General features: G+C 31.1%; 3 protein-coding genes and 1 long non-coding RNA gene across 5 annotated transcripts; 2 read left to right on the top strand and 2 right to left on the bottom strand.

The window, feature by feature from the left end:
- Positions 1 to 4,065: 4,065 nt before the first annotated feature.
- On the top strand, positions 4,066 to 6,328 carry LOC123194263 (serine/threonine-protein kinase RIPK-like). Of its 2 annotated transcripts, none has more exons than XM_044607420.1 (5): positions 4,066 to 4,688; positions 5,018 to 5,153; positions 5,254 to 5,393; positions 5,487 to 5,610; positions 5,702 to 6,328. In XM_044607420.1, the coding sequence occupies exons 1-5, from the start codon at positions 4,287 to 4,289 to the stop codon at positions 6,166 to 6,168; spliced, it is 1,269 nt and encodes a 422-aa protein (XP_044463355.1). In that variant the 5' UTR covers positions 4,066 to 4,286; the 3' UTR covers positions 6,169 to 6,328. The 2 variants fall into 2 exon arrangements, with proteins under 2 accessions (XP_044463355.1, XP_044463356.1); XM_044607421.1 differs by having other exon boundaries at positions 4,067 to 4,688; positions 5,257 to 5,393.
- Positions 6,329 to 17,147: 10,819 nt separating this feature from the next.
- On the top strand, positions 17,148 to 19,941 carry LOC123194742 (trimethyltridecatetraene synthase-like). The gene is made up of 2 exons (XM_044608121.1): positions 17,148 to 18,109; positions 19,122 to 19,941. Exons 1-2 carry the CDS (start codon positions 17,192 to 17,194, stop codon positions 19,743 to 19,745), a joined length of 1,542 nt encoding a protein of 513 aa, XP_044464056.1. The 5' UTR covers positions 17,148 to 17,191; the 3' UTR covers positions 19,746 to 19,941.
- A 1,987-nt stretch (positions 19,942 to 21,928) lies between these two features.
- Positions 21,929 to 23,705, bottom strand: LOC123194745. The gene is made up of 4 exons (XR_006497325.1): positions 23,466 to 23,705; positions 23,283 to 23,389; positions 22,219 to 22,419; positions 21,929 to 22,107 (listed from the first exon to the last, which is right to left on the bottom strand). It is a non-coding gene; the product is annotated as an uncharacterized LOC123194745 (long non-coding RNA).
- Positions 23,706 to 24,651: 946 nt separating this feature from the next.
- LOC123194744 (trimethyltridecatetraene synthase-like) lies at positions 24,652 to 25,437 on the bottom strand. Its single transcript, XM_044608123.1, has one exon. The coding sequence runs from the start codon at positions 25,416 to 25,418 to the stop codon at positions 24,783 to 24,785; it is 636 nt and encodes a 211-aa protein (XP_044464058.1). The 5' UTR covers positions 25,419 to 25,437; the 3' UTR covers positions 24,652 to 24,782.
- Positions 25,438 to 26,031: the final 594 nt, after the last annotated feature.

Here is a 26,031-nt window from a genome sequence, read left to right as displayed (position 1 = left end):
GTAAAGAGTGCGTAGAGTGAGTAAATGGTGCATAAGTTGAGAGCAGGTGCATGGGGTGCGTGAGTTGCGGAAAATATTGAGCTAATTGGCTGGGGAAACTAAAAAATTAATACAACCGCAGTTGTCACTAATCAATTGCATAAATATAATTTATATAAAAAACTGATTTGAGTAATTAATGAGTTGAATTGTTATCTTGAAAGTAGGTGAATCCATTTAGTCCATCAACACAACTTCACTTTTTTACTCTTTATTTAAATGATTAGGAACAAACTATATTTCACTTTCTTTCATTTTCACTTGCTTCAATTGATCTTTGTTGCTTCATTTTCACTTGCTTAAATTGATTGAAAAAATTGATAGAAATGATATTCATGCTTGAATTTAGTGGGCAATGGCGTAAACAAGGTGATAAGAATTTAAAATATATTGGTGGAGCTCAATCGTTAGTTTTAGTACGTAGAAAAATCAATTATGATGGATTTGTAAAAATAGTATCTTCTCGTTTAAGTATCGATAGAAGTTTTTCTGAGATAAAAATTTATATGTCAAATCTAATAGAATTTAGTGATTTGTCATTTTATTAAAAGATGATTATGATATTCAGATGATGATGAAGTTGTCTAGGTCATAGAGAAAGTCTTCCTTGTTTTTTGAAATGGTAGCAAATCAAATTGAGCAATAACATATAGAAGAAGTACAAGCTAAGAATGAACAACAACATCCAAAAACAGAACAAGAGATTCACTAAGTGGTTAATCAAAACCCTTTTCCATCCACTGAAATTCACTCCGTAGATAATATATATATGCAACGAGAAAGTACATCAAAAAAATGTAGAATAAATGTAAACTTTGATCGTGATGATATTGCGATTGATGTTAGTTGAAAGCCTTCTCAAGATTGGGTACATGACGAAAGAGGTCCATCTGAAGGATGTTATCAAATGGGCGACTTACCAACAAATGATTTTTATTTTGACAGAGAAAATGAATATCATTATCATGATGATGGTGCGTGGGTGCGTGCTTGAAGAGTGCGTATGTGTGTGTGAAATGAGCCAAACCCTTTCGTCTCCGTCACTAGCAACACAAACAAATACAGATTCGGCTAAAATATATAGTATAATACAAACTTAATAAACTCTAAACTAAAAACATCTTACATAAACCTAACATAATCATCTCAATCACAATTTCAATTTTAACAATGGCATTTAAACATTCTCAGACGTACTTACCTTAGACAAATCAGACAACATTCTCAATCACAATGTTGATGTCCATAATGCCAATGTGAATGGAAGGATATCAAGATAACAAATGGGTGGGTTGTTTGTGTTTTCGGTATGCAGCGCAAGTAGGTCAAAAATGGCAACTGAATAGCGTACACACTTAAATCGCACCTATACGCACTCACGCACCCTATGCACCCACACACCTTACGTACTCTATGCACCTTACGCAATTTACGCACCCTACTTCGCCCACATTTCACTTTGTTAATATTTTCAATTGGACTAATAATTGATATTTTGAATAAGTTTTTGAATTTTTGGATCATCGAATGATAATGTAACTGATATACTATGCTAAAAGCCTATCAAAAAAAAGTTTTCCCTTATGTTTGATGCATGGCAGTTATCTGATAAGTCGAGAGGGTATTTTTGAAATTAAAACTAAATTTGACAATAAAGGTAAAACCGTTGTACGTTTGCCTAAAAAGGCTTAGACAGAAAATTTTTTGCCGATTTTAATTAATATCCCCTTAGTGTATTATTCGAGAATATATGCCCAAAATTATATTATTTACGTTTCTAAGAGAAATTTTGGTATAATATTTGAAGTTGCTATATAAGAATTATTCCAAGCCCTTAAGGTTGGTCTCCCGTTACTTCTGTATAATTATTTTCCTATAAAGCCGGACGTAACATCATATTCTTATACATTACATCCAAATAGAAAAATGATAAAAAATAAAAAAAAAAGTATGAAAATTATGTAATTATAATACGATAAATGATAAAAAATATGTTTAAAAAAAATTATAAAATTCAAATACAGAAAAGATATAAAACGAATATGTACAAGTTTAATACAATACCTCATCAATAATACGTTTAGAAAAATACTATAATATTGATAATAATTTTTGCACTTTTTATATATTTTTTGGTTAATTTTTAAATGTAAAATATTTAATTGACTATTAAACATAATATAGTATAATATTATAGTAATTAATTAAATTGAGTTTTTTATTTTATATAGTTATAATATTATGGTAATTAATTAAAAATGTAATGGATAATTTTGTATTTTAAAAATTCATAAAAAACAAAAAAAATGATAAAAATATGTGTTTAATATGTTTTAGGTTAAAAAATTCGAAAAAATATATTCGAAACATAAATTAAACTAAAATACGAATAATTCACCCTCTTACTAATTAAAATTATACACATAAAAATAAAATAATTATATAATCTGGATTTAATAAAAATTATTTCTTAGTGATGTAAACATTGTCTCGATATCTTGATTGACCCAAATAAAGATGATGTGTCTTGTAGTTGACGAAATTAACCTTATATAAAGCCTAGAGGATTAGATATATTGTCAGTTCATTTTCCACAAATATTCGTAAATATATTACAATAATATACAAATCTTGTTCTACAGGAGAAAGAAATGATAAAGTCTTCAAAACTTTAATTTTGACGGAGCAGCCAAAGAGACGATGTCATCACGCGGACGTTATTTTCTAAGTAAAATGACAATAATACCCATTGACTTTCCTCAAGTAACGACATCTCATTCTGGCAAATGGCACCCCAGATGTCCACACAGCTCATCTACTCCCTTATTGACAAATTTACCCCTCCTGACTCAAATTCGGAAGCTTCGCCCCAGTCAGATTTGTAAACAAAATCAAGAAGCCAATCTCATCCGCAAGATTAATCTTGGCTTTAATGTTAACATCAAATCTTACAGGATTAAACAATATTAAAAGAGTGACCCGTCAACGACCGTAGAGCCAATCAATCAACTACATGCAATCCTGACCGCCCGATCAACCTCGAGCAGAGAATCCGCACATCGGTCGGTTCACATTGGTTGGTGCCATCTCGTCATGCATAGAGCCTGGTTATGTCATTTTCTGTGTTAAGATAAAAAATAATTTATTTATTTAATATCTCGGCCTAAGCTTCCAGAATCCAGAAGGTTACCCAACACTGCAAATACGTCAGCCTTGTCTGTTAGCAAAGTGCATGATTCTCGATTTGACCATTTTGCCCTTTCAGTTGCCAATATTGTTGAGAAAATATTTTGATAAACATGAGGAAATCAGCATACCTTTTTCTAGCAAGAGATTATTAATCCTTAATTCCATTTTAAATTCAATAAAAATTCATGAGACATAATTTTTTTTCTTTCAATAATGCAGAACTCCATCTGAGTTGGACCGTCACATTAGGTCAAAATCAACCATATCAAATAGAATAAACTCTAAATCTAATAATCGATTTCACAATCACTAAACTAACTATACTGAAAAAGACAAACCTTAAATTTAGTGAACAACTCTACAATTATTGAATTAGATAAGTAAAAAATTTAATCTTGATAAATCGTCAAAAGAGATTTAAACTTATATTTTCTTATATATAGTATATCTTTTTTTACTATTTAAACTATTTCAGGTGAGACATAATTTATATATTTCATACCAACTTTATCAAATAATATAAAAGCTTTTCAGATTTTTCTGGAATTGAAAATGACTTGGTGAAGTAGAAGTATGCCGAAAATATGAATATGGGGAACTTCATTTTCATGGTGGCTGAATTTTTACAGGATTTAGCTATTGAATAATTGCTGATTTGAATACCTGCTTTTCATATAAAAGCTTTCGAGGAAGAAAATCCCCAACGAAACTTTTATTATTTTAACCGTCGAAAGTCAAGAGGGGTAATGAAGTCATTTTACATTGAACCAATTTTGTGGACTTAGCACAATTGAATATGTTTTGACACAACTAATAACATAAATTCATAGAAAAATTTATTGAGGAGATGCGTCCTCCTTCTCAACTTGGGTTTTCAGACGAGAGCAGTTGGCACTTTGAATATTAGTCTTTGCCTCTCCTTTAAAAGTCCCTCCTAATCCTTCTCATTTCATCATCTCCAAACCTTCTTCATACCTACTTCTCTCTCTGTCACATAACATCAAGATTTTGACAACACTTTAACCAGTAGGGCTGTCAAGGGCCATTCATCATTAGCAATGACTGCAGCGAAGAAGAATTTCAGGTGGAGGTCAATTTTTCCCACTTGTTTCTCCGTTCAAGATCAGGAGCCTGCATCAGGCAAGCCCACGAAGGCGGCGGTGACAAAGCAGAGTTCATTCCAAAGGCTTTCATTTTTGGATTTGAGTAACCCCAGTTCTACTACGCTTTCAGAAGATCTTTCCGTGTCTCTTGCTGGTTCAAACCTTCATGTTTTCACGATGGCGGAGCTGAAGGAGATCACGCAGAGCTTCTCGTCGAGTAATTTTCTTGGAGAAGGTGGGTTTGGACCGGTGCACAAGGGGTTCATCGATGACAAACTTAGGCCTGGTTTGAAGGCTCAGCCGGTGGCCGTCAAGCTCCTGGATTTGGATGGTTTGCAGGGACATAAGGAGTGGTTGGTGAGTACTTTCTGGACAAATTTGATCTCTTTTTTTAATGACCAGAACCTGTCGGGTTAGCTAGATAGGTAGACTTGGGGATACAACCTGTCTATCCACAACCACTACACGGTTAATTCAATATTTGACTCGACATGACATTGCCGAGTCTCATGCCCAATTTATTAACTTGAGGATTCCACGGTTCATCCACTCAAACCAACGCTGGGGCCCAAATTTGATCATTATACTTCATCGTTATAGTCTTTTTCCTCTACGAGGAAATATTGGAGCTTCCACTGTTTTAAATTATTAACTTATCCTCTTCCTTTTTTTTTATCCTTTGATAGACGGAAGTGATCTTTCTGGCACAATTGAGACATCCACATCTGGTCAAGCTGATTGGCTATTGTTGTGAAGAAGAACATAGGCTTCTGGTATATGAATATATGCCACGAGGCAGCTTAGAGAATCAGCTGTTCAGAAGTAAGCACTATATATAAAAAAGTTTTTTTTTTTTTTTTCTCTAAAGCTTCTTTTGGTGAAACAAAGAGAATTTAGGCTAATGTGAATTCTCCTTGTGAAGCAGGATATTCTGTATCATTACCATGGTCAACAAGAATGAAAATTGCTCATGGAGCTGCAAAGGGCCTTGAGTATCTCCATGAAGCAGAAAAACCTGTCATATATCGAGATTTCAAAGCTTCAAACATCTTGTTAGATTCAGTAAGAATTGCTTTACATTTTCCTCTATTCATCACATGTTTTTTATTATCTTTTTCATCTGGCTAATATAGAATTTGTTTGTACTCTCTCCAGGATTACACCTCTAAACTCTCAGATTTTGGTCTAGCAAAAGATGGTCCAGAAGGAGATAACACTCATGTTTCCACAAGAGTTATGGGCACACAGGGCTATGCGGCTCCTGAATACATCATGACAGGTAATTTATAAACTTTATCGAAAATACTGTTTTGGGCATTTTTGATCTCTTTAAGTTTCTTAGCCTTGACATAAAGTTAATATTTTTTCAGGTCACTTGACTGCAAAGAGCGATGTTTATAGTTTTGGGGTGGTGTTATTGGAGCTTTTAACAGGGAGAAGGTCGGTGGACAAGAGCCGTCCTCCAAGAGAACAAAACTTAGTAGAATGGGCGAGGCCTATGATAAATGATCCCCGGAAACTCGGCCGAATAATGGACCCGAGACTTGAAGGGCAATACTCAGAAACAGGCGCCCGAAAGGCGGCTGCATTGGCTTATCTATGCCTCAGCCACAGGCCAAAACTCAGACCCACAATGAGCACAGTGGTTAAGACTCTAGAGCTACTCAAAGACTATGAAGACATTCCATTAGGAACCTTCGTGTTTACAGTTCCACCCGACACCAGTTTGCCCAAGGAAGGAGATGTAAAGGAATGTGAAGCAAAAAAGGAACCAAGGAAAGAGAGCAGCCACCATCGCCATAACCACAAGCTCCATAGTCACCAAGGTCACCAATAATTCACTCAGAAAATGGGTTAAAGTCGGCCTTGCACCCAACCAAAAACCTTATTTATTATACTGTAAATTAATAGGAATGGATTTAAGAACTGTCATGAGGAAGAAATGTTTTCGTAAATTGATTCTTTCAAATACGGGAAATTATTGTCGATTTTTTCAATGGTTAAATTGTATCTTAGATTCCTTATTTCTTAGGCAAGAGACTGATTCAGATATTGACAATCAACAACTTAATTCAACTTTATCAACTACAGCAAAGCAGTTTGAATAAACAAAACGCGGAGATACTATCAGTGATTGATAATAATAATTTGATTAATCCCATCTCTAATTAATTAGTACATAATTATTGCTACTCCAAAAAAAAAAAAAAATAGTACATAATTATGGACGTAGAGACGTGATGATTCAAGGATGCGTAAAATTTAATTTTCTTTCTTTGTCAGTTCACACTGAGCCACTTGGCTCCATTTCTTTAATTGAAAAAGGCCAAAGCAGTATTTCCCACCCAAGGTATGGTGTTTGTTCAAGTTTTCCCTCGTTAACTTTAAAAATCTTATTTAATCATCCGTAACCAATTAAAATTAACAGTTTTAAAGATAAAATTATTATTTTATTTAAATTATTAAAAATAAACTTAAATTAAATTTTATTTTCCTTCCTAAAATTTTAAAAATTAATAATTTTTTCTAACCCAAATTTTAAAAAACAACATTTTCACCTTTAGGGTTTTCAATTTTTTGGAGTTAGTTTTTCGGCTCCATTTCTTCCTCTCCGGCGACCTCCAGGTGACGCTTCTTCCTCTCCGATGACCTCCAGGTGACGCTTCTTCCTCTCCGACACGGTCTCCTTCTGGAGATTGTCTTGGGCACGATTGTCGACAAAGACGACCGTGCTTCATCGAGACAAAGACACGTCTTCATCAAACGAAGACTCCTCGTCAACAAAAAGTCTTCGTCGTCGACGAAGACCTCGTCTTCGTCTTGACGAAGCATGGTCGTCTTCGTCGACAATCGTGCCCAGGACAACCGCCGAAAGAAGGTTGTGTTGGAGAGAAAGAATAGTCGCCTAGAGGTCGTCGGAGAGGAAGAAATATTGCCGGAAAACTAATTTCGAAAAATTGAAAACCCTAGAGGGGAAAATGTTGTTTTTTAAAACTTAGGTTGGGAGAAATTTGTTAGTTTTTAAAATTTTAGGGGCAAAAATGAGATAAATTTTTTAAGGATTAGGGTTCTGTTAATTTTAACAACCCATGGGTAAATAAATAGGATTTTTAAAGTTAATAAGAGGAAACTTGAGAAAACCGCGTACTTTGTGTGGGAAATAGTCCTTTGGCCATTGAAAAATAGACAAAAGTGGAAACGTTTTTGCACACTTGTTATCATTAAGAGTTTATAATATATAATATATACTTCACCATACATATTATACAAATAAAAAAAGATATGTATAATAAAATAAATCATAATTAATATAATAGAGTAGATATATTATATAATATAATATATATTTTATAATATGATATATATTATTAATATGAATCAATACTTTTTAAAGAAAATAATAATATAATAGAAATGTATATAAGAAATTTAAAATTTTTATAAGTGTTTATAATATTTTCAAAAATGATAATGTGTTTATTATTATTTTTAGAACAATGCTATGTTTACACATTTTTTATATACAAATGATATGTCATCATATAATTAGGTGTTGTTTTATTTTTAATTTAAAATCATTCAATCACACGATAACACATCATTTATGTACCAAAAGTATATACACAGTTTCATTGATTTTTTTATTATTTTATTTTTTAAAAGTCATATCATATGATATGATACGATACTCAATACATGATATATAAAATTAGATTTTTAATACATGATACGATATACAATTTGAGTACCATGCTTGTTAAATCAATTATCAAGTAAAACAATATCTAGCTTAGAAATCTTTCAATTATCTCTTCTAATTAACAAATATCATTTTAATATTATTTATTAAAGCGTTTCTTTTAGATAATTTTTAACATAATTCGTTAATTCGATAGGAAAAAAATCAGGATAAGGTTAAATTTTTTTACATGAAATTTATTTTAAGTCAGTCTGACACAATTCAAAATTAAATTGGATGATGTTATGGTTCATACAAAAGTAAACCGACATGATCTGAATCTACTCAAATATCCTAAAGAAATGTTACTTTAATATAATTTGTTAGAAATAAATTATAAAAATGTTGAAAGACAATATCAATAGTAGTTGAAATCTTTACAAATTGTACATAGTTTTATATTTATATAATTTAATTATTGACATTATTTTTTATTTAAATATTTTGTTTTATTATTAAGTAGTAAGAATGTGATTTGGATAGTCAGGTCATTGATGTACTTTAAAAGTTTTGGTATATAATTTTTAAACTATTTATAAACAAAATAAAATGTTATGTTATGTGTTTTATTAATAATAAATTTAAATAATTTGATGGAGAAATTAAAATGATAAATCCATTTTAAAAAGTAAAAATAATAAATAATTTCGAGTCTATCAAAGCAAGTCAAGTCAACTCAAATATTCCAAGGTTGGGTTAAGATTAAAATTTTGATATGATTCTATTTTGAATTAAGTTAAAGTTAAATATCTCTAATAGAAAATCTGAACTGATATGATCTTTTAACACGAAGTACCAAGTCTAATTGGCATAAATAATTTTGTATTTCATAAGGAAAAGTAAATTTTAAAATGAAGCTTCTGATAAGTATTCACCGTAAATATTGTTTTAAAAAAGTTTTATTCTTTTAGAAAGTATTCCAAAAATCCCCTTAAATATTAACTATAAGTCTATAATGAGGACAAAACAGAGGATAAAATGAAGCTTGTATTGCCCTTAGGTAGTTTGACTAACAAAAACTGTACATTCTCTATTAGATAGTAGCATATGTAACCTTTTTGTTAGGCCTATTAATAGAGTAATTCTTAGTTTTGTCAAAAAGTATATCAAAATTACAGTAGATCAACATAAGATTTATTATTTTCGAGTACGAAAAAAGATATCTTATGATGTTATTTAATAGATGATTATAATCAATTACATATGGGGTCACAATAGGATTGGGATGGTGCCCAAGTTCAATAATATTTGATTGTTACTTCGAAAGTCAAATTATGAAGTCAAGAGTATTCGAGGCAGACACTATTTTTGTGCTTCAATTTTGATGAGATATCAATATGATAAAAAAATTTAATTACATGGTACCAATACATTGAAATATATAATTGGTTTAACATTAATTCTAAATAAATTAGGTAATCATGATATCTTGTTAGAGGTTACTCGTGATCCGTAAATAAATAAACAATTAATTGTGGGTAATCAAAATTTTATTCACTATCAATTTAATAGAAAACTTATGAGTCACATATAATAGATAGTTGTCTATTAAGAGTGAGATGACTTAGATTTATTACATATATAATGAATTTTCTCGAGTTTCTCAAATATAATGAATTTAGATCTTTATTAATGTGAATTGTTATTTATGAATAAATACAAAACATATTATTGGGCCTAATTGAGTTAAACAAAAAGTTTAGGGGCAATAAAAAAAGTTAGGGGTCTGGAGTGTCATTGATGATGTCTATGGTTATCAAAGTCACATACAAATTTGGACTTATTCTCGTATCAGTTGACCTAACCATCAACATATATGGAGTGAATAAATTCTCTTAATTTCTTCATTCAACATTTTTAAATACACTCACCCAAATCATAAGCTAATGCCTGTGAAATGTCTCTAACCCCTTCATTGTGTTTATGAGATACACAAATTATAAATCTTAAACCTTAAACCAATTTATATACGTCATTTTAGGTCTTACTACAACAATTAGAATATAAGAATACTCAAATAATTTTGTTATGAGTGTCTGAGAATATTTAAGGGATAAATTGAGATAAGTGAACACCATCATCAAAATAGAATTAATAATAATAAAACTATATGTATCCAGTTTTATATTTTTAATTAACTACCTAGATAATATAATAGGCCAAAGGACAATTTCCCACCCAAGGTTTAATGAAAAGATAAATTCTTATCCGTTAGCTTTCAAAAACCCAAATAACCATCTATTTACTGTTATGAATAGAGGTAAAATTATTATTTAATTAAAAATATTAAAAAAAATAAAATACTACCACGTTTTTCCCCCACTCAAGATTTGAAAATTTGCCATTTTCGCCCTAGGGTTTCAGTCCTTCTCCGACCAACCTTCCTTCTATCGGTGCTCCCTCTAGCCTCCATGACGAAGACACGCTCATGAAAAGACCACGAAGATGACAATTGGAAGCGACGTCGTTGAAGATCCGTCGCGCAACAGATCGCCTGGAAGTAATATCTGACGACAACGATCTCCAACTAAGATTTAGGGTTTTAAACTAGGAGGAAGAGAGAAGTTGGAAGGGAGACAAAACGCAACCGAAGACGGTGAACTCCGTTGTCTCTGGTGATAGTTTCAAAACCCTAGAGGGAAAATGTGATTTTTCAAACCTTCATGGGAGGAAATCAGATTTATAAACTTAAAGGGAAATAAATTATTTTTATTTTTTATGAAATAACAATTTTACACCTATTCATAACAATAAATAGGTGGGTATTTGAGTTTTTGAAAGTTAATAAGTGAAAATTTGTTCTTTTATTAAATCTTAAGTGGGAATTTGTGATTTGACAATATATTATTATATAATTAGATAATTTTAAAAAATAATAAAATAATATATAATTATATAATAATATATTATTTAAATACTCAAATTTATATACACGTAATATTTTTCCACTCATAGTTAGATATGTTTACACTTGTCCTTTTCGCAACATTTAAAAATATATAAATTAAATTATCCTTATTACATAATTAAATTAAAATATTATATAAGATGTGAATCATGTGTAATGGATCAATTCATAGACAGTGCGACATTGCATGACAAGAGAGAGAAGAAATCCGGAGATATCTCTTCACAAAAAACGTGAAAGCAGACATAGTTGAAAAATTAGATCAATTTAGGAAACAATATAGTTATATATATATAAATAGTATATATAATTTTATATATAAATAAAAATATATTATTGTATGAGTAAATAATTTTAAATTAAAGATAAAAATATTTAATTATATAATAATATATAATTTTTTATGTATAAAATTATATATATTATTTTCGTACATAATTTTATTGTTTGAGATAACAAAGTGATCTTACACACGTGAAACAAATTATTTGAATTTCCTAATTGAATTTGGATGTGTTGAAGAAACTATTCTAGTATATTTATTAAATGGCCAAAGGACTATTTTCCACCCAAGCTTTACTCTATTCTAAAAAATATATTTATGGGATTTCAAAAATTTAAACATTTACTCATAAGTTAACTTTTGTTAGAATTTTTAGTTATAAATAAGGGTAAAATCATTATTTTACCACTAAATCTTAAATATTAATAATATTTTTCTCTTAGATTTTAAAACTAATATTTTACCCCATTCTTAAAGTTTGAAAAATTAACATTTTACCAATAAAGTTTGTTTCCCTTCTTTGGCCATCACTATTTTGATTGATGGCCGACACTTTTCACCAATTTTTCAGTTTAAGGGACGAAAGACAATGAAAGACGATTGCCCACCATGGTGTAAGAAGGACGATGCCTTCATCATTTAGACAACAAAGGAGGCTACGAAAGAGCGAAAGAAACACCAGAGATGGAGGTCGTTGTTCGCTAGATAATTAGTCGTATTTGTTTTCCAAACCTTAAGGAGAAAAATAAATTTTTAAAAATTTACCCTTAACAGATATTGTTAGTTTTCCAATCTAAAAGAAAAAAATAATATATAATTTTATTTATTTTATTAAAAAAATAATTTTACTCTGATAACTAATAATTTTGATTAAGTTTAACAGTTTATGAGTATATGTTTAAATTTTTAAAATATTGTATATTTTTAAGAACACGCAGCTAAAATTTAGATAAAAAATAGTCTTTTGCCTTATTAAAAACATTAAAATAATCAAATATTAATTTAAATGTATTCAAAATAAACTTATAAATAGCTTAACTATAAATTAAAAAATTTGACATAAATTAATTTAACAGGGTTATTTTTAATATTAAACAAACAAACTGTATCACAACAACTTCTTCACGATTAAAAATAGTGACGTTGATAATGGCCGGCCCCCTACGACAACACTTTTCTCCTAACTTTCTTGTGAAGCTGACATTTTTTGCCGTATAAATAAACGTGTGCCAATGTCTTATTTTCCACAGAGAATTTTTTATTTTTATTTTAAAAAAGTTAAATTCTCGCACGTTTTTCACGGTTATTAATAAATTTATTAATTTTTTTAAAATAACTGTTATATATTTACCTGTTATTAATCACTTAATCTCGTCAGATATATTAAAATTATAATATTGTATTTTTGGTAATTCTTTGAGGGTATATTTATTACTTTTAAAACTATTAAAGAGTATATTAAAATTATAAAAATTTGAATAACATTCTGACTTTTTTTGAATTTTTAAAAATCTCTTAAAAATTTTTAATACTTCTGATATTTTTAAAAATTATGTTTTTTATTAAGTTTTAAAAAAAGAAAGTAGAAAAAAAAAAGAGAAAAAGGAAAGATAAGATAATTTATATAAAATTACTTGTTTACCCTTTAACCAATAGATTTCAATAATAAAAATTTAACTTTTCAAAAAGGTAGAGAATTTATTATTTAAATTCAAAAAGTTAAGGGAGAACTGTGAGGAGAGAGACATTTATGCAAAATAGATCATTAAGATTCAAAAAGAAGAGGATCGTCCTATATGCATATTTAAATTGTAGCATATTTCAACTTTACCCTTCTGTTGTAGCATATATACATGGGAAAAGGACTATGTCCCACCCATGTTTTACTCTATTCTCAAACTTATACCCACGACAGATTAAAATCCATTTTTTCCACCCGTGACCAAACTTTCGTCCATTTTTTCTGTTAAAGGGAGGGGTAAAATAGTCATTTTACTGTTTATATTAAAAAGTTATTAAGTTGATTATTTTTCACTCCCCATAGGTTTTAGAAACTAATATTTCATATTTACCTAAAGTTTTTAAACTTTGAAAAATAATATTATCACCCCCAAACCTAGGGTTTTCATATTTTTCAAAATGTAGTCACCCCCCATAACTTTCAAAAATAGCAGTTTCACTCTCGTTCTTCAATTTCATCTTCCAACATCGTCTCCGGCGTCGTCACCGGCCCCCTCCTTCTCCTGGTGCGACGACGGTGGTGCAACGAAGAGATCTTTATCTTCACATCGCACGAGAGATCTCTTTGTCACACCACCGTGCGACGAAGAGATCCACCCAGATGGCAAAGCATTGTCGTTCGTCTGTTCTTCCAAATCTGGACGACGCTTCGTCGTCCAAATCTGAGCGACGAAGGGTTGTCTTTTGTCGTCCTTTATAGTCGGAGATGAGAGATCGGTGGAATGCATCGGTCGTCGGTGGTAGTCGTAGAAGGAAGCAAACCCTAGGGATAAAATCTAAACTTTTTAAACTTTGAGGATAGGTTGACACGTTAGTTTTTAAAACCTAGAGGGAGGAAATGGTGGACTTTTAAAGTTTTGAGGTTTATAATTAAAATAACGATTTTACTCCTATCCCTAATTGAAAAAATGGACGATAGTTTGGTCACGGGTGGGAAAAATGGATTTTTATCTATCGTGGGTATAAGTTTGAGAATAGGGTAAAACATGGGTAGGAAATAATCCTTTTCCCTATATATATAAAAGAAGAGGAGAATTGTAGCATATATATACAATTAATTAATTTACCCTTCTGTTGCGTGACAAACGGCCTCTACTTGTGGGAAAAGGCATTGCATATTTAAACTTTTTTTGTATTACTATTCCCTTTTACAAATTTCATTATTTTTTCTCAAATTTCACACAATCAAATCTCAATCTCTCATTATTTCATTATTTTTAATCTCATTTTTTTTCATCAACTCTTAATATAAAATTGTTTGAATATGTAAATAATAACTTTTTATATTGATAATTTTATTTTTATTTTAATTTTGCTAATTAAAATATTTAACAAGATATAAATTACTTTATTTGTACAATGTTATAATTAGGGTTGGACTGAACCAAGCTAACTCAAGTTTAAAAGTTGGCTCGACTTGATTCAACTAAGTTCGAATTTATTTATTTTGAATATGAATCGAGTTCGAGTTAAGAGGTTCGATTCATTTTAAAACCAAACTGAACTCGAGCTATAGAGAGTTCGACTCAGTTTGGCTTGGGAGTTGGATGGATGATTCGATTTGATTCAAACTTCACTCATGGCTTAATTTGAATTATATGAAATAATTGTTAAATGACGTTGTTTTGTCAATGAGCCACGAATGCAAACCATGAATTTGAGTCATAATATCTAAGCCATAAATTTGAGTCAAACTTCAACTAAAGTAGAATCACCCTTAATATTGGTTCGATGAATTTGAACCAAACTATTTTTCATTCGAACCGCACTCGAGTCAAAAGGTATTTGAGCTTAATTCGGTTCATATCTATCCCTAGTTATAATATTTTTTATGATGTAATTATAATTTTTTTTGGTCATAAGGAAAAGATTATCAATAAAATATTTTTTTTATTTTAATAATTAGAAAATAGTTTAAAAACATAATTTAAAATTTTTAATTAAAAATTATTTTTAAAAAAAATTCGGGCCACCCGTTACTATAGGCCCAGATATGACCCCATATTATCTATCAGGATAGATTGCCACTTCATATTTTTTCTGTGGTGGTTCAACCTATAACGTCTATCATTGTGCACGTCTTAAACTCTTAAGTTTGATTTGACCTATAAATCTGATCTGTTTGTCAAAGTTGATCTGACCCAATTTACCGCAATCTTTAGACACATATAACATTTGTAGATAGCAGGACACTGACATCCAAATGTGAAAGAGATATCTCCAGACTTCCTCTCCCTTGTGAAGAAATGTGGCACCTTTAACAATCTATGAAACACATGATTCACACAGGTCCATTAATTATCACATGAGTCACAACTGACATGTTCTAGCACCTAGCATGAAATTGTCTTCTTCGAAAATGGCAATTTGGGAGGGTTGAAAATTGGATTTTGCTCTGCATTGGTTGATGTGTACTCGAAGTATGGGAAAATAAGCTCGGCCGGAAAAATATTTGATGAATGTCTAAAAGAAGTTTACGGTTATGGACAACTGTCAGTTTTTGGTATGCAAAGTCTGATAAAATGTAAAAATATTTTATCAGACTGAGGAAACTCTACCGTATAGATGTAAAAATATTTAATATCAATTTATTTTTGGAATTTGATTTATTAATATTTTCTGCAAGCATATTGAAGTAAAATTACATAATTACCCTTTTAATCCAATTTTTCCATTAACGGACTTAATGCATGGGTGGAAAAATGTTATTAATATTAAGAACCTTAGTAGGCAAATGTTTATTACCCTTTTTATTAATATTTTAATTTAATTATAAATAAAAGATTATTTTAATTTATATTTTTTCAAGTGTTGCAAAAAGGGCATGCAATTATTAGTTGTAAAATACTATGTGAATTTAATTTTACGCATCTAAATTATTTATCATCATATAATTAGTTATTAAATAATTTTTAATTAAAGATTATTTAATAGTATAATAATATATTATTTGAATAACTAATTTAGTATACACAATCGAGTATACATAGTTTTATTACGATCATTATATTCACTTTGTACCAAGTTTTGACAAATTATTGGTTATAGAGAATAACACTTTCAATAAACAATAAAATTATGTGCATAACAATGTGTCAATATGTGATTAGATGTTATTTTATTTCTAATTTTTAACTATATAATTATATGATAACACATTATTATTTATACACAAAAGTTATGCTTAAATTATTATTTATACACATTATTATTTTTAACAATGTGTCATATGATGACAAGCGAGCTCGAGCTACAAAATACTGACTTAAGTTTATTTAAAGCTAGCTCATTTTAAATTTATTTGAGTTGAATTTATGTTTAAATTCAAATAAATTTGATTTAACTCTAACTCTAATTTGATTATACGATATTTAATTAATGTTAAAAAATTAGACATAAATTAATTTTAGAGGAGAATTTAAGAGTCAGTTATTTTTAATATTAAATAAACAAACAAACAAACTGTATCACAACAACTTCTTCATGATTGAAAATGAAAGTAACGTTGATAATGGCCGGCCCCTACAGCAACAACACTTTTCTAGCTTTATTGTGAAGCTGACATTTTTTGCCGCATAAACGTGTGCTAATGTCTTATTTTCCACAGAGAATTTTTTATTTTTCCTTTAAAAAGTTAAATTCTCGCACGTTATTCATGGCTATTAATTAATAAATTTAATAATTTTTTAAAAATAACAGTTATAATATATTTACCTGTTTAAAAATTAATCACTTAATCTCCTTGGATATATTAAAATTATAGGAAGTTTTATAATATTGTATTTTTGTTAATTCTTTGAGGGTATATTTGTTACTTTTAAAATTATTAAAGAGTATATTAAAATTATAAAAATTTGAATAACATTCTTTAGACTTTTTTTGAATTTTTAAAAATCTCTTGAAGTTTTTTAATACTTCTAATATTTTTAAAAAATATGGTTTTTATTAAGTTTTAAAAAAAGAAAGTAGAAAAAAAAAGAGGAAAAGGAAAGATAAGATAATTTATTTAAAATTACTTGTTTACCCTTTAACCAATAGAATTCAATAATAAAAAGTTAACTTTTCAAAAAAGTGGAGAATTTATTATTTAAATAAATTGACCTTACATTTGAAAAACCTGAACCATTAGCCTATAAAGACCTCCCAAACCAAACTGAAGTCTCATCTAAAGCGTAAATGCAATCACAACAATGGAAGCCTTAATTTCTTGGGTTGTCTTAGCCACGGCATGGCTAGCTGCGCTAATCTTCCTGAGAAGAATAATCTCAACTTCCAGGAGCCAATCCCTACAGTCTCCACCTCCTGGTCCTAAACCATGGCCAATCATCGGCAACCTCAACCTCATTGGTCCACTCCCTCACCAGTCACTTCATAAACTAGCCGAAAAGTATGGACCCATAATGCAACTCAAGTTTGGCTCTTTCCCTGTTGTTGTTGCCTCTTCTGCAGAAATGGCTAAACTTTTTCTCAAGACACATGATCACATCTTCGCCTCCAGACCATCAACTGCAGCAGGCAAGCACACAACTTATAACTATTTGAATATCACATGGGCTCCTTATGGACCATACTGGCGCCAAGGCCGCAAAATTTACCTCACCCAACTGTTTAGCTCAAAACGACTCGAATCTTACGAGTACATTCGTGCTGAAGAATTGCGAGCCTTTGTCTCTCGTTTGTATGCCTTATCAGGGAAGCCTATTGTGCTCAAAAACCATCTCTCACGAGTTACTCTAAGCATTATAAGCAGAATTGTGTTGGGGAAGAAGTATTTTAGCGAATCGGAATCAGAAAACTCATCGATCGTGACGCTTGAAGAGTTTCAAGAGATGCTAGACGAGTTGTTCTTGCTTAATGGGGTGCTAAATATTGGTGACTGGATTCCGTGGCTAGGTTTCTTGGACCTGCAAGGGTACGTGAAGCGAATGAAAGCCTTAAAGAAAAGATTTGATCGATTTCATGACTGTGTGTTTGATGAACACAAGGCAAAGAGGAGAAAAGTGGAGGATTTGGTGGGAAAAGACATGGTGGATTTACTGTTGCAGCTGGCTGATGATCGCAATGTCGACGTTAAGCTAACGTATGATAGTCTTAAGGGGATCACTCAGGTATTTACATGCCTCCCCGTATTTGATTCAAAAGAGTTAAATTGGATAGCACTGTTTAATAATTTAGATCAAGTTTGATTTAATGTTGTTTAAATTGATAAATTTTTAAAAAATAGTTTTTATTTTAAATTATAATTTGAATGATTTTTTAATTAAATTAAATTATAAATTGTAAATACATATATACAATTATATTTGATAAAAATTTTTATTCAATAATTAAATATATAATTCAATTTTTTTATATTTATTTGATCACATATATATATATATATATATATATATATATATATATATATATATATATATATATATATATATATATATATATATATATATATATATATATTATATATATATTAAAATTATATTCTAAAAATATATAATCCATTTAATTTTATTAAATTATATATATATAAAAATAAATAATTTTAATATTTTTAAACCATATTTTAAATTAAACAAAATTATGTTTTTTTAGTATGATTTAATTTAATTTAATTTGAAATCTGAAATAATTTAATTCAATTTAATTTTTTTTCCCTTTCCATTTCTCCGTCTTGAAGATGTCACTTTAGTTACACATTCATAGAATTTATTATATTTAATTAAAATATGTGTATTTATTTTAAATATATAAATGATATATATTTATATATGTCATCATATTATTAAATAATTTTGAATTAAAAATATAATAATATTTAATTATATAATATATAAATATTACTGTTATTGTATTCGGATTTGTATTTTTCCCTTTCTCTTTTTTTATTATTATTATTATTATTTTTTCTTTTTGGAATGAAAGAAAGGCAGTGGATACCATCAACCTCAAGCAGGCAAATGAAGAATAAGTTTTAATTTCTAAAATTCCTAAAAAAAAAAAATCCTCATATTATCAATTATTTTATAAACAGTAGCAATTAAATTCATCATTAATTATATGATATTGTTGCTATGGTTAACATATATAAATTTTTCATGGGGTTTTCTATTTATGCATGTTCAGGATCTGATAGCTGGAGGCACAGATACTTCAGCTACCACTGTTGAATGGGCTATGTCTGAACTCGTGAAACAACCAGAGCTTATCAAGAAAGCAACCGAAGAACTTGATAGAGTAATTGGCAGAGAAAGATGGGTTCAGGAGAAAGACATCCCCCAACTTCCTTATATTGATGCAATTATCAAAGAAACTATGAGGAAACATCCTGTGGCAGTGCTCTTAGCCCCGCACTTGGCTTTGGAAGATTGCAATGTTGCAGGCTACCACATTCGTAAAGGCACTAGAGTGTTCATAAACTCTTGGAGTTTAGGCAGAGACCCTTCGATATGGGAGGCTCCCGAAGAGTTTCGCCCTGAGAGATTCTTGGGCAAAGCAATTGATGTGAAAGGCCAAAGCTTTGAGCTGTTGCCATTTGGTTCTGGAAGGAGGATGTGCCCTGGCTATAGCCTTGGACTGAAGATGATTGGGTCTGTCTTAGCTAACATGTTACATGGGTTTAACTGGAAGCTACCTGGCAATATGAAACCAGAAGAAATTGGCATGGAGGAAATTTATGGATTGGCAACAATAAGAAAGTTCCCACTTACTGCAGTCGTGGAACCCAGACTCCCACTTCATCTTTATTAGTTGAGATATCGTTATAATTAGTTTCTGCTTTTCCTTTAATAATAATAAGTGGGGGTTGATCATGTTTCTTCAACCTCCCTTGGCACTGTCTCTAAAATCTTGAAATTCGTGAGACAAGTTTAAGGCAGTCCATTTCAAGTATTTTCCATGTAATCCATAGCCATTTACTCAAATTATGCAATCAGATATCCATATATATGCAATCATATAAATAGAACTTCTAGGGAGAGGAAGGGAATGATAGTCTACTTGACTTCTGTAGACTGTTAGAATTTCTCGTGGCTGAGGCATTTCGACTTCCATTTCTCTTTCTGGCGGTCGACCCTTGAATACTCGCATTCTTAGTCTGCTCTGTTTTGCTCTATGAGAGTAACGAGATTTGATTATCCTTTTTTGGCTAAAGGTCATTCCTTCATATATTTTTAGACAAATAAAATCGTGTTGGAGACTCAAATAAAGAAAGAGTCACACATCTAATAAATAAAACATAAGAGAGTGGTATATAAGTGTGTGGATTGAACTTTAACATAAGTCAATTGGTTTTGTGTAATATGGGTTTCAATCTTCACACTTGTAAGCTCAATATGTATTTTCGACATGGTATCAGAGCACGAGCCAAACGGCGGGTTTAACAGCCTAAATGTTCCTGGATACAAGTGACAATGCACCCAACCACACACCGGTTGAGCCGAGAGGCAGGTTTAACAGCGTAGGTGTTTGCACTTAAGCGGGGGTGTTGGAGACTCAAATAAATAATAAAGAAAGAGTCTCATATCTAATAAATAAAACATAAGAAAGTGGTATATAAGTGTGTGGATTGGACCTTAAAACAGCCTAAGTGTTCCTGGATACAAGTGACAATGCACCCAACCACACACCGGTTGAGCCAAGAGGCAGGTTTAACAGCCTAGGTGCTTGCACTTAAGCGGGGGTGTTGGAGACTCAAATAAAGAATAAAGAAAGAGTCTCACATCTAATAAATAAAACATAAGAGAGTGGTATATAAGTGTGTGGATTAGACCTTAACATAAGCCAATTGGTTTTGTGTAATATGGGTTTCAATCTTCACACTTGTAAGCCCAATATGTATTTCCGACATGATATCAGAGCACGAGCCAAATGACAGGTTTAACAGCCTAAGTGTTCCTGGATACAAGTGACAATGCACCCAACCACACACCAGTTGAGCCGAGAGGCAGGTTTAACAGCCTAGGTGTTTACACTTAAGCGGGGGTGTTGGAGACTCAAATAAAGAATAAAGAAAGAGTCTCACATCTAATAAATAAAACATAAGAGAGTGGTATATAAGTGTGTGGATTGGACCTTAACATAAGCCAATTGATTTTGTGTAGTATGGGTTTCAATTTTCACACTTGTAAGCCCAATATGTATTTTCGACAAGTCGGTACTGGATGGGCATTCTCTCTACAGGGTCATTTACACCGTTACGTCCATCCTTACTGTGCCCTTCAATCTTCAAAGACATGGTTATCCAAAATTCAAATTCATACACGGTCATGTATCTTTCACATGCACAGTTATTCATGGCAACCAACTCGTACTGTTTATCTTTATTGTCTGTACAAGTATGTACCACCAATATGCACAATCATATATCTTTTTACACTTAGAGAAATTTCACACTTCATGCATGCGTTAAATGACCCTAATGCCCTCACTACACATATACAAGCGTGTACTCTCGGCATGCACAGTTGTGCAACACTCTTTGCTTAACACATACATAAATTTAATTCGTTTGGGTTTACTTGAGAGCAACGATAAGTTGTTGATTGAAAAACACCTATTAAACTTGTTATCTAGATTTCATTTGGGTGTAGCCGACCTACCGTCGTCAAGCTATGAAGAAAAAGACAATACTTGGCATACGTGGTTGTTCATCAGTACAACCACGACCAGATTTAGATAGCGTCGACAGAGAGAGAGAGTGTTGATGGAGAAGATAGGTTCGATTGAATTCCAGTCATCGAAGATGGGAAGAAAAAAAAAAACCCTAAAGAGAAAAAATCTGACTTCCCACCTATCTAATAATTTTCTATTATGATTAAGGGTAAATATCGTTTATTTAAAAATATTTAAAAAACTAAAAGTTTATCATATTTCTCTTCTCATTTAGTTTGAAAATTTAATAATTTATTTTATTCAAAGTTTAAAAATTGGTCATTTCCCTCTTAGGGTTTGCATTTTCTCTTTTGCTTCTCTGGTGACTGAAACTGACCTTTCCACCTATCTTCTTCTCCCACTCAAGAAACATCATTGGCAATCGAAGAAGGAGGAAGAGCATCGTCCTAAGCCACGAGATCTGTTGCCCAAGTGTTGAGCCACGAAATTCGTTGACAGTCTAGCATGAGCACATCTTATTACAATAATAATAAAAAAAAAAACTATGGAACTAATTCTCTAATCTAGAAATTCACACTAAATGGGGAAAAAGGTATGAGAAGAAAGTCACCTTTGTGTCACCAAGAAATGGCATTGGTGTTCCACCATACCCAACCTGAGAAGATTTTGAGGGATCATTGGAACTAGAATCGCCATTAGGTGCACGCCCAGCGGCACTTGCTCGAGCTTCCCATGCTTGGAGAGTTCCAAATTCAGTCACAGCCAAATCTTTCACTCTGTCGAGTTGACTCATCAAGGGCTCGAGCTGAGTCTGCAGTCATTTAACCAAATCAAAAAACAAAAACACAGATATGGAGCCCTAAGGGCCCAAAAAACCATACAAGATGAAAACAAATATCCAATTCCAAAATATCAACAAAAAGCCTACTGAAAATTTCCACAAAAATCTTCCTTAGCCAGGGAACCAAAGCTTCCCAACAGTGAATAAAGAAAAAACTTCCGGGAACTCAAAATTATAGGACGCACAAAAAGAAGCCCAGCAGCATACTTTTACCCCATGTAACATGATCTCTCCCCAAATTCATCATAAAAAATTCTCCTATTTCTTTCTATCCATAGAACTTAAGAAATTGACAACACTGCACAATTCCAAAACACAACTTTTCTTCCGCATCCCCAAGTGGCATCTGGCATGTCATTTTAAACAAAGCCAAAGAACAAGACCCACTTCTTAGAAAATTCAACACAGAGGCAGTGCAAAATGAAGTGGTCAGGTAATCTTGTAGTCTGTCTTTAAAAGATGCATAAACTTGAAGATAAAGATATATCAGTTCTTTTCTTTCGAATCAAATGACTTATATTGATTTTTCTAAGCACAACAGTTCACACTAACACCTTAACCTTGCTAGAAACTTGGCTTTCCAAATCAATTCAGAAGGCCCAAGTAAAACAGTGGATTATCAATAACACTTTCGATAAGAGGTTTAGAAAGAAAAAAAATAATAAGGACCTGTCAAGCAACAAAATCTACCATCATTCTTTCGCAAAATTATAATACAAACTGTCTGACATTAAATAAGGCTACAATCAACTCAGCACAAGACCAGTAAACTTCACTGCTAATTGCTAAGCAATGACAAGGATCATTCTATTTCAACCAAGGATTACACAAACCTTGTCACCAAACCAGCTACAACGCAATTATCCATAAAGCAGAAAGATATTCTCTTTGACTTATTCAAACCTCCCCGTGCTATAGTGCCGAAGCATACCTATAATCTCTGCAAAGCAGATCTCTATTTAAGGCAAAAATGTGAGTAAATATATCAAATAATGGGGAAAAGTTAAGCGATCTACCATTATGTGATGATAGTACCACAGAAATTCAGATGATGCATGGTAGACAGAGGAAAAGTACCAACATTGTAAAACCTCCAGTTTTTGAAGCATGCTCTTCAGTTTTTCACGGCGCCGCTTCCTTGCATTATCATCTCCATCTCCTCCTTCTTGAGCTGCAAACTTGTCACTCTCTGCCCGGAGTTCTCCATGGCAACTTTCACAGCGAAAATTACCATCTTCCTCACAAACCAATCCCAAATTATCCAAGGAATTATATGTAAATATTTTAACTAAACGATATTTTTACCCTGAATATGACTATTTGAATTTTTGAAATTTCACCCTTAATCTTCGGGCCTAAATTTTTCAATCCAGCAATGCTTGTGCTTCTTTATATTTTAATTCTATGTTTGATTCTGTTCATTCTCAAATTTAAATATCAATTTTAAATAAATGATGTTGACCTTTTTTCCTTAAACACGAAGTATTTAAAATAGTTTTAATTAAATATTTAAATTAGAATAATAAATTTCGAGTAATGAAATTTAGGATTACGTTACGAAAGAAAAATATATATAAAAAAAAGTATGAATTTAATTAAAAATTATCATACTATTTCTACATGCATTCTTACATTATTTTTTATATGCATTCATAATGAAATTTAGAATAGGTTATGAATCTTATAATAACTCATGCTAAAAAGATATTATCTTACAATCTATCAAACATATTTTGCTCAACGGATGTCAACCCTTAATATGAGAGATATAATTGATATAATACCAACAAACAACATACAATGTTAAACTTACATCATGATGATATCAATCAATGGTGTGCAAATCTTTACTCACACCATTTATCTTCGTTATGCAAAATAGTACTTATGAAAGGTTAATTGATAGTGATACAAAAGTGTTGGCACCAAGAGAGGAGTAATCTGATCGATAACTTGTTTATAATTTTTAGTTTTTAAAATTATTAATTAATTCCGGATAAAAAAATTATAAACTTTCAGAGATCAAACTGTTATTTAGTTTCTGTAAAGACAAAATGTATTTTTGTTTTTTCACCAATTTAGAAAAAAAAAAACGTGTGAAATGGATTTTTTAAATTTAAAGGATGAGAAATTTATTTCATCAAACTTCGGGTGGGATATGGTTATTCAACCTAATATAAATAATCACGGTCGCCAACAGTGCTGGAACTGCCTTAAACTTGTCTCTATTCCAAGATTTTAGAGACAGTATCATGGGAGGTTGAAGAAACATGATCAACCCCCACTTATTATTATTAAAGAAAAAGCAGAAACTAATTATAACGATATCTCAACTAATAAAGATGAAGTGGAAGTCTGGGTTCCATGACTGCAGTAAGTGGGAACTTTCTTATTGTGGCCAATCCAAAAACTTCCTCCATGCTAATTTCTTCTGGTTTCATATTGCCAGGGAGCTTCCACTTAAACCCGTGTAACATGTTAGCTAAGATAGACCCAATCATCTTCAGTCCAAGGCTATAGCCAGGGCACATCCTCCTTCCTGAACCAAATGGCAACAGCTCAAAGCTTTGGCCTTTCACATCAATTGCTTTGCCCAAGAATCTCTCAGGGCGAAACTCTTCGGTAGCCTCCCATATCGAAGGGTCTCTGCCCAAACCCCAAGAGTTTATGAACACTCTAGTGCCTTTACGAATGTGGTAGCCTGCAACATTGCAATCTTCCAGGGCCAGGTGTGGGACCAAGAGTACAACCACAGGATGTTTCCTCATGGTTTCTTTCATGATTGCATCAATATAAGGAAGTTGTGGGATGTCTTTCTCCTCTACCCATCTTTCTCTGCCAATTACTCTGTCAAGTTCTTCGGTTGCTCTCTTGATAAGCTCTGGTTGTTTCATGAGTTCAGACATAGCCCATTCAACAGTGGTAGCTGCGGTATCTGTGCCACCGGCTATCAGATCCTGATAATGCATAAATAGAAAACCACATGAAAAATTTATGTATGTTAACCATAGCACCAACATCGTATAATGATCAATGTTTTTAAAATTGGATTGGCTCGATCAGTTCAATCGATTAAACTAAAAATTAGCTCTAACTCTAGTCTGATTAACATAGAAAAATAATTTATTCATTAACACGATTAAACCCAATCAAAATCGGATCTGATTGGATGAATCGATCGAACTAGATTCGGCCAAAATTTTGGGTAATTTTTAATTTTAATTATTTTTTAGTAATTTGATTATTTTTTATTAGATTAGATGAATTTCTAAAGATTTACAATGAAAAATAAAAGAAAAAATCTCATATCCATTGAAAGACAATAATTTGTAGAATGATGTATTTTCATAAGATTGAGACTTTTTTATTTTAATTGTTTCATTGAAATCAAATTAATAATTATTCTTCCTTAAAAACAATATCTTCTAATCCCCATAAATATGGGTATCTTGATTGACTTTATTTTTTTTTATAAATTTTTAAACAAAATATATTTATTATAATATAATAATAAGTTAAGCTAATTGAATCAATCAAATTATAAACTAGTTAGATAAACGATATGATTATTAATTTAATTTT

Source organism: Mangifera indica, chromosome 13, assembly GCF_011075055.1.
Source record: "Mangifera indica cultivar Alphonso chromosome 13, CATAS_Mindica_2.1, whole genome shotgun sequence".
In the NCBI taxonomy this organism is placed as follows: Eukaryota; Viridiplantae; Streptophyta; class Magnoliopsida; order Sapindales; family Anacardiaceae; genus Mangifera; species Mangifera indica.
The sequence above is the reverse complement of the archived record's forward strand: the minus strand, read 5'-3'. Positions and strand labels throughout refer to the sequence as shown.